The sequence below is a fragment of the Pteropus alecto genome, unplaced genomic scaffold (genome assembly GCF_000325575.1).
Source record: "Pteropus alecto unplaced genomic scaffold, ASM32557v1 scaffold75, whole genome shotgun sequence".
Classification (NCBI taxonomy): Eukaryota; Metazoa; Chordata; class Mammalia; order Chiroptera; family Pteropodidae; genus Pteropus; species Pteropus alecto.
In genome coordinates, this window is record NW_006440638.1 from 12,866,975 (window position 1) to 12,882,933 (window position 15,959).

A 15,959-nucleotide genomic window follows, 5' to 3' on the forward strand; every position below is an offset into this window, starting at 1 on the left:
TTCCCTCCTGTTTGCTTGCTCATTCTCTCATGCTCCCTATCTCACTGCTTTTCTTTCTTGCTCTCTCCATCCCAGTACTCTCACAAGATTTCTCTGTATATCTCACGTTCACTCATGTACTCACTTTCCTCCCCATCCCTCTCTCTCTCTCTCCTATCACTTTACCCGTGTCCTCCCAGGGAGCCTACTTTCAAGACCTGCCTTCACCCAGCTCTGGAAAAAGAAGGAATAAGCAAAAAGAACCAAGTCCCCATCACTGGCCTCTGGCACTCGCCGCTCTTTCTGCCTCACCTGCAGCATCTCGAATTATTCCCCTATTCAGCCTGTAGGTCCTGAGTGAACTAAATTGGGTGACACCTCTGCCTTCACCCTGGCCTCTCCTTTCTACCTGAGTTCCTGCTCTTTCCTTCTCTTTGTCTCCTGGAACAATACCTCTTCTAAAAGCCCTCTCTTGTTACAGCAGTCTGTATCACCGGCCGTGCCCTGGTCTTAGCTCTGTGAGAAGTCTGTAAACCCAGAATTGTAACTGCCAGCTTCCTGGTCTCAAATGAGTGTTTGAATTACTGGAAGACAGTAATGATATCTTATTCATCTTCTTACCCCAAGCATTTAACTAAACTCTGTGCTTGGTACCAGTATGATGGTCATTAAGTGTCTCTTGAAATTCATTCACTCTTGAAACTATTATTAGATGATTATGCTTATGTCACGGGTTGTGCTAGTTGCTGATGGGGAAACTACGTAGTCCTGTTGCAATGGAGCACAAAGGTGACCCACACAGGAGCATTGATCTTGGAGCTGGGTTCACGGTGAGAGGTGAATAAACTACAGTGGACAACAGTCTGTTTCTCAGCAAGTCTAACAAAGCCAGTTATTCCTCCTTTGGTGGAAAAGTGGGCTTTTCCTTGGTTTCAGCAGCAGTGAAGTGGTTGGCTTACCTTATAGGTACAAGTTGTCATATGAAGAGCATCTATTTTTAGATACCCGGGGCAACACCAGGTCTACAGCTCATATTTGGCACTCCTTTGAGGACGTACACACACTGAGTAGATTGAATCGTAGAGCCAAGGGCATCTTATCTCTTTGCCTCCCACTCCTGCCTATATAGATGAATTCACACGAGTTTGTTGTGTATGATACAACTACTATATAGAGTGATCATACTGTTTTAGATGGGTTGAACAGAGTAATTCACTCTACGTTGATGAGACAGACAACTTGACTGACAAGTTGTTGACATCTGAACTCAACCTTAAATACCATGCAGGTTGGAACATAGCAGAGGTGTATGTGTGCTTTACTGGGAAGCCTAGTTCTTCTACAGAAACTTGAGTGAGCCTTGGCCATTACTGGTTCTTGAGTTTCTCTCTTGGACCCCATGGAGTCAGTATTTCTCTTGAGTGTTTTTTCTTTCATTGTTCTGGCAAGTTCCCCTCTATCCCACAGCTATTTGGAAACGACTGTTGTACCAAGCCTCAGTGCTAACAGCATTTAAAAGCTGTTATTAGAAAGCAAGCTTCTGCTTACCAGTCAGCCTGCTGTGAATGGTAATGGGAGATTTCTTTTTTGGGAGTAACCCCAATCTCTAATTGGTTTGAAAAATATTGCTCATTTATTTTATTCTTAAGATGTTACCTTTTTAGTGAACTTCAATAAGTTTGTGTTTCTATTAAATTCAAATTCAACATAGCTCTATTCTACTAAAAGGTTTTTTAAAAAAATTTTTACTGCTATCTAGGTAACCTGCCCACTTTCATTGTTGCTTGTTGAAATAAATGCATGTATAGTGCAGCCACTATGGAAAACAATATGGAGATTCTTTGAAAAATTAAAAATAGAGCTGCTATAATACCCAGCAATTCTACTTCTGGCTATTTATTCAAAGAAAACAAAGCACTGATTTGAAAAGGTATATGCACCCCTGTGTTCAATACAGCATTATTTACAATAGCCAAGATATGGAAGCAACCTAGATGTCTATCAATAGATCAATGATGGGTAAAGAGGATGTGGAGTGTGTGTGTGTGTGTGTGTGTGTGTAATGAGAAATTATTCACCATTAAAAAGGACGAAATCTTGCTATTTGCAACAACACAAGTGGACTTAGAGGGTATTATGCTAAGTGAAATAAGTCAGAGAGAGAAAGACAAATACTGTATGATTTCACTTACATGTGGAATCTTAAAAAAAAAAAATCAGAAACAGACTCATAGATACAGAGAACAAGCTGATGGTTGCCAAATGGGAGCGGGGTGGGAGGATAGGGAAGAAAGAAGGAAAGAAAAATAAAGAAAAGGGGGGTGAGAGGATGGAGAAAGAGATGCACGTATAAATACACAGGCATACATTAAGCATTTCACATGTATTATATCATTTAGTCCTTTCAACAACCTTAGGGACTAGGTATTACTATTTCTATTTTGTAGATGAGGAAACCGTGTTCAAGACAAGGCGTGTACCTTGTCCAAGGTCCCAGCTCTAGCACCTGGCATGAATGAAGAATCAGTAGGTTTTCTGGAGAGCTGACTTTGAGTCTCATCACTGCTACATGTTAGCTTTATGACCTTGGGACACATCGTGTGCATTCTCTGAATGGCTTTATCAGCAATGAAGTACAAACCTTCCTTGTATTTTCTGAATAGCATTCTGGCAAAAATCAAAATTAAAAATGAGAGTTCATATAATAGCACTTTCTAAAACAGTTAAGTGCTGAACAAATATAAGGTATTCTTTTCTCATATGCTTTGTGTAGTTAATTTAGCATATTGAAATAATGGGATTTTAAAATGGCATGCAACACACACATATATGCTTAGCAATTAGTGTAGCATAATTTAATTGTGATTCCATTGTTGGAATTTTGATGCCTCAAGCTTGATGAATAGCCATTTTCTGTGGGTGTTATCAATTAATCTAGGTAATGAATTCTCTTCATTATCTTGTTCTTCATGTTAATTATACAGGATTCTCTTATACCTATTTATCAAGTCAGGACAAGTACAGTTTTTTTTTGGCCTACACGCCTTTGAATATAAATACGCACAAATAGGTTAACATGACATGTTTAAATTTACATTTCAGTGTAAATTTAAGTCAGTGATTTGACTTTCCTTATATCCTTACTTGTATGAGTTTGTATCTTTCTTTGGGGGTTCTTTTTTTTTTTTTTAATCAAAATGATTGCTATCTAAGATAATGAAGCTATCTCTGACTTTTGAGAATATATCTCTAGCATATCAAAGCATGGAAAAGTTTCTATCTTTGCCTGTTAATACAAACAACAAATAATTAATAAGTTTCTAGTTTTGAAATATTCCATAAGGCACCATAACAGATAAATTTAAGTATAAACTATGGGGAGAAAAAATACTAGTGAATAAAATTTTAAATGACACTATTCATCAAGGAACAACTTCAGAAAACTATTTTAAAAAGCAGAAGAGAGTATGTAATAAATGAATGGTGATTTAATTCATTTTGAGGTCAAAGAAGTGATTGACGAGATAATATGGATTAATATGATAATGTTACATATAGGTATTAATTCAGTACTAAATTTTAACTTTCTTAATATTTTCTAGGCCTTTTGTTTTATATTTTATGTTCTATGTTGGAAAAAAAAAAGTATATTTTTATTTGTCTCTATTGTTTAGCCAGCTATTTTCGAGAATGTTGGCTATCAGCATTTTGATAGGCACCTTCTTATTTTTGATTTCAGGTTGAAGCCATCCTTGTCAATATTTTTGGTGGCATTGTCAACTGTGCCATCATTGCCAATGGGATCACCAAAGCGTGCCGAGAGCTGGAACTTAAGGTGCCCTTGGTGATTCGGCTTGAAGGTGAGTGACGGGCACTTTCCACAGTTCTAGTCTCATTCTCCAAGGTCAGGTGACCAGAGTGTTATGCATTCATAGACTTCCTGAGAAATCAAAGGAAACACTGGATTAAATAAAATCAAATAATTGCAGTACAGCAGTACGTCTGTGAGCATCTAACAGGCTAATATAGATTACAGCTCTCCAAGAATGGCATATATTATGATTCTCCACATTTTCAATACTTATTCCAGTGTGGAGCCCTTTTATTATGAATCATTTTATGAGATTAGTGTTTTGAAAGAAACACTCTGAGAAATGCTGCTCCAAGAATTATTCATCATGGGAAGGCAATGGCTCTCAAAACCTTTTGGTCTCAGCTCTTCCTTACTTGTTAAAATTGTGGAGCACAAGGAGCTCTGCTTTATTTAGGTCATATCTGTCGATGTTTATTGATTAATTTAATAATTTAATTATTTTGGTAAGAGAAGTAAATACTGGAACTGTAAAAATATTTTTAAATAAAATTTTAATTTAATTTTATTTTTATATTATACATTTATACATAAATATATGTACTGTATATTTTATGAACCATAACATAAGTACTTTCTTAAAATTTTAATAAAAATAGCAGCATTATTTTACAGTTTCAAAATTTCTTTAATATGTAGCTTAATATTTGCTTCTTCATTTTATCTTTTGCAATATGTAGTTTTGGTTAAAGTATATGAAGAAAATATGGCCTCATATAGAGCTATATATTTGTAAAAGGGAGAAGTTTTTAAGAATCATTCCATATAATTTTGAATATTCTTCTCTTTGGCACTACATTAAAATCTACAAGTAATAGTTTCTTTATTAAATATTAGTTTTATGTGTAATCTGAAACTACTTCAATGAACTTTTGATACACTGTTATGCTAAAATACATCAGTCTGTCTTGCACATTAAATGGATTTTATGCATGCATGATTTGTCCATTTATCCATTGCATGATTTGTCCATTTATCCATTGCTCATGAGGAAAATTTTACATAATGTAGATCTTCCAAACGTTGACACATTTCAACATACAAAGTCAGAAAATTCGCATTTGTTAATATCACACCATTCTCCTCAGAGAAGCTTCCAAGTACTGGGAAGCTATCAAGGTGGTAGATGAAAATTTTCCAGAATTCTAATTTTCACTTAAAAGTACAAATTTTATCATCAGCCACAAAACGGTCAGTTGTTTCCCTTGAAATGACAGACTCACTTTACTTATTTTTGAGAAAGTGTCTACCAAATCACTAAGTCTGAACAACCATCGTGTGTCCTTCATTATTCCAAGAAAAAATAGTGTTCAATGGAAAAGTGGGTCCTTTAGCTTGCTAGTCAAACAATTGCACAAAAACTTTTCCTACGAACAACCACCATTGTTCAGTATGCAGTTTATGTATACTTCTCATTTGGTCACACAGGGTATTAGAAAGACCTGCACTTAATGTTTGAGATTTAATAAAATTAATATTGTTTTTACTGTTCATTAAGGACATTCTTACTTAAAAGTGGCAACATTTTATTGCAAGTATGTGGTGGTGAAAAATATAATGACTACTAGTACAGTTTGGTGCCACTGCTTTGATTCGATAGTAACATGCCAATAGCTTCATCCACCATTACTTTTGCTTCATCAGTGCAAATGCCAACAGAGTATTATTATTATTATTATTTTATTATTACCAATAGTTTGTTTGTTTTTTATGTCAGGGACCTCCCCCAGGGTTCTATGGACCATACTTTGAAAACTACTGTAGCAGAGAAGCAGAAACAGACATTTTAATGTGAAGAGCTATGTAACAGCTGTGTCACCATTATCAAAAAAAACTCAGATTACAATGATCAAGCACCCCCCTTGAGTAGATTTCTATAGTATCCTTCTTGGGATAGCTCGATTCCCCCAGCTTTCCTGCTGGTGCTGTAAATCTCTAAAGACATTCTTTTCAAGGTGAAGTCCAGGGGTATTTTGACCCTGCTATGTATTCCTGTCTTTTGTGATCAAGACTCCAGAACAACTGCAGCCTGTTTTTCTCCGCTTCTTCCTTTGTGTCTCTTTCTTCTCTCACTCTCTGCCACTCTCTTTTCTCTCTCTGAGCCTCTCTGCCTCACAAACTTATATCAGGACAATATGCACTTGATAGAAATAATGATCGCAAAAGAAAAATGAAAAAAGCAAAAGCTCCAGTTGGCAAAGTTTATAGGGACATTAAAACATCTGAGTGAATTAAATCTTAAAAATATAAATATAAATCAGAAGTCTATCTGAGCTAGTAGGAAGAAGCTTTGAAATCTCTAAATTTATTAAACAATCAGATTTGCATCTTTTAAGTTAATGCACTCCCAAGGTATATGCCTGTGGGTTTTTAATTAGCTAATTAATATAATAAATACTGTGTGCAGGTTATTGAGCTTTAGGCATTAAGGAGGATGTATAGAAATATAAGAAACGATCTTAGTTACTGGATAACTAGGGAAATAAAACAAAAAGAAAGAAAATTTAACAATACAAGATAATATAGCAAGTGTTTGCTGTACTAGAATCTGCTTCTATCTTTGTAGCAATGGTCATCAAGACTTCTCAGAAAGCCACCAGTGTGGCTTGTGGAATCTTCAGAAATATTGATACCAAACAGTGTCCTCTGTATCATGGGGAGTTGAAGGTGAAAACTCAAGATGAGATCAAAGAGGATACTGTCTCACAAATTTATATAGGCTAAAAATATGCACAGACACCTTCTTTGGCACCACCCTCTTTTCACATAATGGTCTCTGTCCTATAGTAAGCACCTAGGACTTTCATCAAGAGAGGAAAAGCAGAAGAGCTTTTGGCATTTCTGGAGTCCTAGCTGGTATTCTTTTCTTCCTGTTGTGGGCTAAATGTCCTTAGGTAAATACAGGCTTTCACACTCAGCATGGCCCCACACCAAGGACACTCACTAATAAAGATATTTGATTTCTGAGAAACCAGCAGGTTAAGACCTATCCCAAAATTGTATTGGCCCTTCATGATAAATAAGGAAAAGAGGAAAAATTCTGCTTCAGCTCTACTCTTGGCACTAATCATAGATAACAAAATGCAGAAAACGGGAGATGGTATGATTTATAAAGGCCCTATAAAGCTGAGTGTCTGCTGTAGCCCAGCCCACTTTCATTGGTGCACCCCTGTTCTTAAACTTACTCAGTATTGACTACTATAATTATATTATATTTACATATGTGAGTTAGCAAAGAATTATTGTAAAAGGAAAATGTCCAAGTTAAACGTGGAAATAAGTAATATTTGAATCATGGAATTGAGTAAAGATCAAAAGCAAGTCATCAGATCTGTTTCATACTTGGGAGTTGATATTGGGACCCTAACAGTGATAGACTGAAACTCAGTAGATCAGAAGGCTGACCTGAGAGAGTAATGATTGCAGCAACATGTTATGGCTAAAAGAATGGACTGGGAAAATCAAGTTATGAGCCAGAGTCCATGACATTAGAATCTAAAACCCAGGCAGGATTATCATATAGAAGTAAAAATGGAATAGAATCAAGAGCAAAGAGAAAAGTAGGTGAGAGAAAAAGCGGGGAGCTAGGGTTTTAAATCTATTGACCAAGAGAATAATGGTATAGCCAGTGGATATGGGAAAGTCAGAAGTGGGAAATATACAGAGAAGAGAAGAGTATTACAGTTGGATTTAGCCATCCTTAGTTCGAGATGAAGCTGATGGAATGCCTGTAGAGGTAGAGATGTAGGAATACGGGGAATGATCCATGGAGAGGTGTGATAGGCAAATGGATGTTACTCCCATTTTGAAGGCCCCCAGTAAACCACGCTCAGGACTTGCTGAATTGGAAATTGTTCTGCAGTACAGCTCTGTTAAAGTGAGAAACCAACCAAAACCAAAAATCTCCTGTCACAGGAAGTCTGGGTTCTCAATGCTCCTGATGAGAAAAAGTTGCTAACTACAGGGACTTTTGAGGAGTTTCTCAATCTAACTTTTCCATTTGCTTTCCTCTGGGTTGGAACATAAATTCTTCTCTTCTCACAAATCTTTCTGCATTCAGTTGTGTTTTACCCAGCCTTAGAGTATGATTTAGTTCCTTCTGTTTTTCTAAACAGAGCAACTCTTCATTGCCTTTGGTCACAGAGAAAGACAAAAAGCAGGAACGTTTTGGACAATTCTCGTGGTAGTTTCTATATAACTTACATAGCACTATACTTTCTGTCATAAGTGGTGAATTTCTTAGTGATCTTTATTTTAATATTAAAATTGGTTCACATTTCCAGAATACACACTAATGTCTAGCTAGTGAAAGTGAAATGAGAAAGGAGTGTCTGTGATCATCCCAACATTATGATAAAGCTGAGTGATACATAAAAACTAAGTATGGTAGATAAATTTTACTGGAGTCTGAATTATAATAATAATTGTCATTGCTAACTTTCCTTAATTGCTTTCTAAGTTTCAAATACTCTGATACATGGCTGTGTAGTCTAAACAAATGTGAGATTTTTGATGACCAAGATAACAGATATTTCAAAAGCCCGATAATATGTTTTATTAGTAGCATCTATGTCTTATACATAAAGAAGGTGGCCTCTCTTGGTAGTTTTTCAGCCATTTGGAAATCCCGGCATCCTTGCCATGAGTCTCACCAATCTGTGGCCCACATTTTGAAGACTATTGCTACACACAGTGTATTAGGAATGTCCTTATGAGGATAGTTTTAATCAATCAAATCAGACTTGATTTAGTGGGATTTTGTGGACAAATCTTTGTTCTTAGCTGTATAATAATTACAAGCTGTTTTACCAGTGGATAAGAAAGGATTACTCTCCTCTTTGAAAATGGTAACTTTGTAATTACATGTATTTACCTGCCTTATCAGAATAGAACTCACCAGCTGAGACAGGATTACTTTTATTTAAAAGACTCCTGGGTAGATTGAGCAACCACATTTTGGTGGGGAGTTTAGATTTTGTAGACAGTTGTTACTCTTAGGAATAAAGAACAAATAATCTGCAATAAGTTTTCTTTTCTTTTTGAAATGTATACATACTGAACACAAAAATTCAATGGTTAATTCAGCCCAACCTATGATACTGTTGAGCAATATATAGTCATTTGTTGATAGCTTTGTGTATTCAACATGCAAATGTGTTTTAGCCAAAGCTTTGGATTTTGTGGGTGATTTTTTACAGATCTAGATCCAAGAACTTTTCTTTTTTTACAATTCATTTTCTCTTGTCATTTCCCATTTAAATCTGTAGCAAACTGTGTTTCAAATAGGCCTGAAGAGGAATTTGCTTTTCTCTCAGATGTTCATTATGATTCCAAGTTAAGGTCACAAAAAAAATAATAATGAGCCTAGATAATTTGTAGGTTGCATCCCATTTCTCTTAGCCAAATCTCGTCAGTTTGATTTTTTTTATCTCAGTACCAAAAGGTTTTTTTTCAGCAGCATAAACATTTTGATTCTCTTTTGCCAAATATCTTAGAAACAAGAGACCCCTCCAGTCCCCCTCCTTATCCTTAGCAATCTCTCTAATATTCCATAAACTCTCCCTATAGTTGTTGAGACTATAACCATCTCTAAGTCAGAAACTTTGTATTCTGTTTCTTTTGTTTTTTCGACCAAGGCACCAGCACCTCTTCTCCATGGATACTTCCTTATCTTTGCCCTCTGAAATACTGACAGATTGGAGCCACAACCAGAGGAATGCAAATTAAGTGTTCTTCCTAGTATGGACACAGTTAAATTGCTGCGTGATACTTTGATCTGGGAAAGGAAACCTTAGGTATTAAAGTGTTAAGAGACAACAACGCAGCTCTCAGCTGTGCCCGTACATTTGGCTGCTGTCCATTCTGCGAGTCTTCAGTTATGCTAGGGTCTGGGACCAGGAGAGAAGAACAGTCATTGTTCTTTTGACACCCATCAAAAAGACAGCCTGGGCAGATGGACTCTGGCTGATAAGCTTAAAAAAAGTTTTCATTGAGAATGTTCGAGCCGTAGGTTCATTGCTTCCACCCAGAGTCAGCAGAGGAAGTGACCCTGGCTCAATGGTGGCACGATTCTGGGTAGAGTGAATGCAGATACCCCGCGGGGCCAGGAGTCTGGCTCTGTGTCTGTTAACATCCCCGGCCTCTTTGCACCTTTCCCAACTTATGCCCGGCCATGAGTTTTCATCTTCTCTCCCTTCCTCAATCTCTGTTCCCTGCAAGGTGAGATGGGCCTGTTTCCCACCTCCACCCCCGGCTTCTCCAAGCACATTTTTTCCTTCTCTCCCTTTTCAGTTCTGTTGCTGCTGTAATTGGAAATGTGACTCCTAGGAGGGGTCAGATGTTCTCTCTCAGTGCACGTCTCTTTTCCTCTTTACGTTTCTCATTCTTTTTTCTGTTCCCATTTTTCTGGTCTCCATTTTCTGCACACCCTGTCACTCACCTTGCTTTCTGCTTCACTAGTGCCCACGTATCTCTCTTCATCTCCTCCTTCCTTCAGTCTCCTGTGGATGTATCCTTATTTGCGTTTGGAGTAAGGAAGCTCACTAGATTTCCCTTCACGTTGACACCTATCACCTCTCTTCCCTTTAATCACTAGCATCTTCTCCCTGTGTTATCGTCCCTAGTGTTAAATTCATCATCACCAGATTAAACCAAATGAGATGTTGGCAACAATCTTGTTCTGTCAACAAGCCTTAAATCCTCTTGTTGTCTAAATCGATAAACACTCCTGAATGCTTAAACTTTGCCACACTTAAATATTAGACCAACTCTCACTAATAACCTGAAGTATTAGTTAGACTACCTAAAGCTATTTTAAATAAAATATTTAGACAAATAATCTATTATATTTGACACTGGGAGTTTTTACGTTGCCTCTAGATAATTTGTGTGAGTAATTGAAATTTATACCATGTTAGACATCTACTGCCTCACTCAAGAAAAAGCCTTCTAACGCACCTTAGGAAAGCTGTCATTATAATGACAGGACTAGGGCTCCTTTAAGGAAGAGGGCCTCTGCATTATGCAGCTTTTTCTTTTTTCTTTTTTTTTTTTTGGTTGACTTGAGCATCTCCAACCACTGTAATAAAAAAGATGGTTTATTGTAGGGTTTTAATGTCATGGAACCTGAAAAGCTCCCTACTCTGACTCTCTCACTCCCTCTTGTTCTTTCTTGGTGCCTCTATGCCCTTGGTCTCTCATCAAGGCCAGCCTGGTCCCTCTCTGTTCTCTAGAAGTCTAGATCCCACAGGTCATCAATCTATTAAGCTTAACTAATAATCATCACTCCTGTCGTCCACAGCCCATCTAAGTAGGCTATGTTGTTGGGGTCTTGAGAGGACCCAACAGATTCTTCTCCATCTGGGTTTTGATCCTGCAGAGAAATAAGATATTAAGAACTAAAGAGACCAAAATATCACCTTATTACTGGAAAAGAAAAAGTTGAAGGATGCACCTTATTGTGTATCAACAGCGAGCTTCCTTATTTGGAATGCCAGAATTAGGCAGCTTTATACACACTCACAGGCATTACTGGACCTGGGTAGGCCTCCCACCCCCAGGGCAGAAGACCGAGGGATAAAAGATGATCAGGCTCACAGTGAGCCTCATACTCAAAAGGAAGAGAAGAGGAAGAGGCTGTGTTGCACATGCCAATTTTTCCATTCAAACATTCCAATCAGGTAAGGCTTTCCCACCACCATGGAGCTACTGGTAGTCAAAGAAGAGACCAGGAGTGCTGTGCTTATCACTGCCACTCTGCATGGAAAGAACCGCCCCTCTGATGCACATCACAGATCATTAGTCTGCCCTAGCAGTGGGCTGCCTTTGGGTCATGTGGCCAGTGGCCATCCTTTCAAAATAAGAGCCCGAAGTTATTTCCCTGAGCAGACGCTCTGCATGGGGCACTTTGATAAGGAGGAGATTCAGAGCAAGGCAGGTATGGGGGCTTGCATATCCTGAGTCCTGCCTTACAAAGTCACAGCCCCACTGTCTGCTCCCTGGGAATTTTCCGAGGGATCAGTCAGTTCATTTCTTCATGCCTCAGTTTCCTTATGTAACACCTGAAAGTCGTAGTTGATCAGCCATCAGAGAGAGCGAAAGCACATGGCTATCAGGGAATTGACACAGGTAGATTCTGTCTGCTATTTTACAGGTGACAGGTATGTCCTGTTAAGATAACTCTCCCGGAGAGTGCCACCTTGAAGCTGTCCAGAGGCAGAGATACTTCCATGAGAATGTTTTAGGACAGGAAGGACAAATAGCTTACATCTCATGCCACCTTCTATTTACTGGCAGTGGCTGCCTGCAGTGACGCGCTGAGAAAGATTCTGAAGCTGTATCCCAGCTCAGTGGAAAAGAGTTCTATGATCATTATTGTCTACCTCAGATGCGAGAAAAGAGAATGGGGGCACTTGAATCAAGTGTTTGCCATTGTTGATTCGAAGAGAACATAGGTGGAATTTTCTCTCCTAGAAATATAGCTGTAGGCTGTATCAGAAGACAGAAGTGGACTCTACAAGCTGGGAAAGTGCCAAATGAAGCTGGGTTCTTATCCTCTGCCTGGCCCTGCAGTCATGGGGCCAAAATTTTAGATTGTATAGAGCAAAGGTCTGTAAACTTTTTCTGTAAAGGACCAGATTTTATGCTTTGTGGGCCATATTTTCTGCTGCAGTAACTCAACTCTGCCATTGTAGTACAGAAGCAGCATAGACAATACGGAAAGGAATGAGTGTGGCTGTGCCACAGTAAATCTTTTTTCCAAAGATAGACAGTGGGACATAATTTTCAGCCTGATGTAGAAGAGAGGCAAGCAGTGGAAACACCTCCATGGTATCTGTGACTAAATCTCCCTCTCTCCTCATCTCCGAAATATTTCATAAGAGTCAAGAAAGAATTCGGCAGACAATAGTAAGCTCTCAGAATCTAACTTTTCCTCACAGAAACTATTAGCGATGAGGTCCACTGAGTCATTTCCCCCAAATAAATACAGAATCATGTACAGTGATGCAGTGATGTCCCTTCTTAGACAGCAGTGGAGTTCCAAAGTCAGCATTTCAGACAAATGAGAATTTCTGAAGTCACTCAATTAGAATATATGGGGATTGACAACCATGAAGTAGACTCAAGAAAGGCAAAGTCCATATTGCTGATGTGTAGGCATATAAAACAGTTTCTTCTTTAAAAGATCATTCCTATCCCATAGCTGGTACATAATTGTAAAGTAGCCTTGTTTGCCAGAAGGTTTATTCCTCTCTAGTTTAACATTAAGACTCTTCGTACACTTGGTTTACATTAATATATGTTGCTTTTTTGAGAGTTAACAGTTGAAAGCAAAAGCTTAAGTACCTAGCATAAGCTCTCAATGAATACGTGGTAGACTTGGTCCTAAACCTTACTTGTGTGATCATAAGCATAGACACACCTTGAAATTTTGCCAGGAAGAACCTGGCCATTGGTTTCCTGCCACTAAAGTCGCTGACTTCTGCTGTCCTCATAGGAATAACTGTCACTCTCACATCCTGGGCAATGGTTTCTTCTCACCATGGGAGGAGAAATCATCAAGGAAAAAGTGTGTACAGGATACAACTGCACAAGTTATTGTCTATCGCCTTTAATTTTTATAACATGTGAAAGATACACAGAATTTTGGTAAGATACTCATCCAACTTGAGTAACTTTCCTGGGTTGCTTGGCTAGTCAGTAACAGAGCACAGTTTAAAAATCTCAGCTTCCTCATCTGTGAAATGGGAATAAAAATATAGGAGCATCATAGGATTGTTGTAAGAAGCTGATAAGTTTTTAAGTCACCTGGCTTAATAAATTTTAGCTGTTATTATTATCTGAGCTCTTGACCATAACTCGAGCAAGGGTGGACAATGTGGGCTGCCTGCAGTGAGCCAGGCAAGGTGCTAGGTACTGAGCACGAACCATCTCGAACAAGGAAGGCAAATAAAATTAAAATAGTTCCTTCTCTAAAAGATCATTCCTATCCCTTAGCAGACGCAGAACTGTAAAGTGTTCTTGTTTACCAGAAGATTTATTTCATTCTAGTTTAACACTAAAGATCTCAGTATGTTTGCTTTACATTAATATATGTTGATCTTTTGAGATTTAACATAGTTGATAGCAAAAGCATAAGCACCTAGCATAAGCCCTCGATGAATTAGGGCAGGAGTTTTACCTCTGATTCTCAATGAATTATTCTATTTCTGACAATATAATAACAAGACAAGAGATATGTGATCAGTTATCTAAAATATGTCGCCAGAAAATGGACCTCTTCTATCTGGTCGTCAGTTGAAAGGAGAATACGAAGGAGGAACAAGGGCACAGGGACAGTGAACATTTTAGGAGGAATTTGCTGCTTTATAGAATTTGATTTGCTTCCACTGACCTCCCCTCTCTCAGGAAAACAAGCAAACAAACAAATAAAAAATAAAACACTTGATTACTTAGAGCAGGGATCGAAATATTTTAGATTTATGGGCGATGCCATCTCTGTCACACCTACTCAGTTCTGCATTATAGCACAAAAGCAGCCATGGACAATCTGTAAATGAATCACTTTGGCTGTGTTCCACCAAAACTTTATTTATGGACACTGAAATTTGAATTTCATGTAATTTTCATGTATCACAAAATATTATTCTTCTGATTTTTTTCCAACTATTTAAAAATGTAAAAACTATTCTTAGCTCGCAGGTGGTACAAAAAGAGGCTGCAGGCTCAATTTGGCCTGAAGGCAGATTTGCCAGCCCTGACAGAACACCAATCTGAGAGGCAGACCTGGCATGGTTAACTGGTTATTTCGCCTCTACAAATTATCTGACGGCTCTGGGCCTCAGTTTCCTCTAATAAAAACAATAGTCTTATCTTAAAGTCTTCCTAGGATGCCTTTCAGGACTGAAAGCCAGGCTGCATGGTTGTGGTGAGGTTTTGCAGTCAGACAAACCTGGTTCTAGCCCTGGCTCGGTCTCTGACTTGCTGGGGGACGTTGGGCAAGTTCCTAAGCCTCCCAGTGCCTCAGTTGCCTCATCTATAAAATGAGAATAAAAATGACATTGACTTTAAAATGTTGCTGCAAAGATTAAAGTGATATGATATTGCGAGCCCCTTAACTCTTGTTTTCAACAAACATTTATTACAACTAGTATATACTCAATAAGTACTATCCTTAAAAAAAAAAAAAGCCACTTAATTCCTATTAAAATAATTTTAACAAGACAGCATCTATATACTTCCAGAGTAGTTTTCTTCATAGTCCTATGATAAAAAGCTGTCCTGATTGGAATGAGTGAGACTGCATCTTTTGAACCAAACTCTGTAATTTTTGTCCACTACTGTTACCTTCTCTCGTAATGAAAGCAAAGAACAAATTTGATAAATCAACCATGCGTATCTGTTACAGCTCTCTCACTCCACCCAGTGGCAGGAAGTCTGTGGTAAAACAGAAGAGGTGGAGAATTTTTTAAATTTTAATTATTATTATAATTTTTTTTATAATATCCTCTACTAGTCGAGCGAAATTTCATTTCAAAATCAGTCCCTTTTGATTCTCTAAGCATTGCCGTTTTTAGGGCATGCAGTTGGTAGACAACCATTTGCTGAGTGGCTTTCGATAAGCAGATACTATAGAAGTACCTGAAGTTTGACCAGAGTGACTGGATCAGCTATCTGCAGAGATTGTTATTAAAAGTGTTGTCCTGCAGCCTCATTAAAAAGCAGTGCTGCATTTAATAAATACTAGAACATGACAGCAATGCTATTTAAATGTAAGGAAGAGATCGATTTCCGTTGTAATTGGGTACACAGGCACAAACACTCTCTTTGGAACTCTTAATTTCGTGTTGGACTTTAAAACAGCCATGATGATTTCTGTTTAGAAATAAAAGCAGAGAAAGGGCTATGGAGTAGATATCAGCTACTTGGTGAATCAAGAAGAAACTAACCTCGAATACTCAAAGAATATCATTAATGAAAGGAATCCACAAACTAGCAAGCAATTGCCCAAGGCTTCCTCTGTTATCCTTTTCCAGTGACCTCGTTTTACTGGCTGCTTTTTACCTTTTAACCCTCTTCTCTGTATGTTCCCGCTTCCCCTTGCAGCTGC

The 15,959-nt window shown here is 38.0% G+C and overlaps 1 protein-coding gene across 1 annotated transcript in view; it reads left to right on the top strand.

Moving 5' to 3' along the window:
- Positions 1 to 15,959, top strand: part of SUCLG2 (succinate-CoA ligase GDP-forming beta subunit) — a 250,538-nt gene that overhangs the window by 227,196 nt on the left and 7,383 nt on the right. The window contains exon 10 of the mRNA XM_015593808.2: positions 3,719 to 3,839. Within this exon, the coding sequence (XP_015449294.1) occupies positions 3,719 to 3,839 (121 nt within the window). The remainder of the gene's footprint in view (positions 1 to 3,718; positions 3,840 to 15,959) is intronic.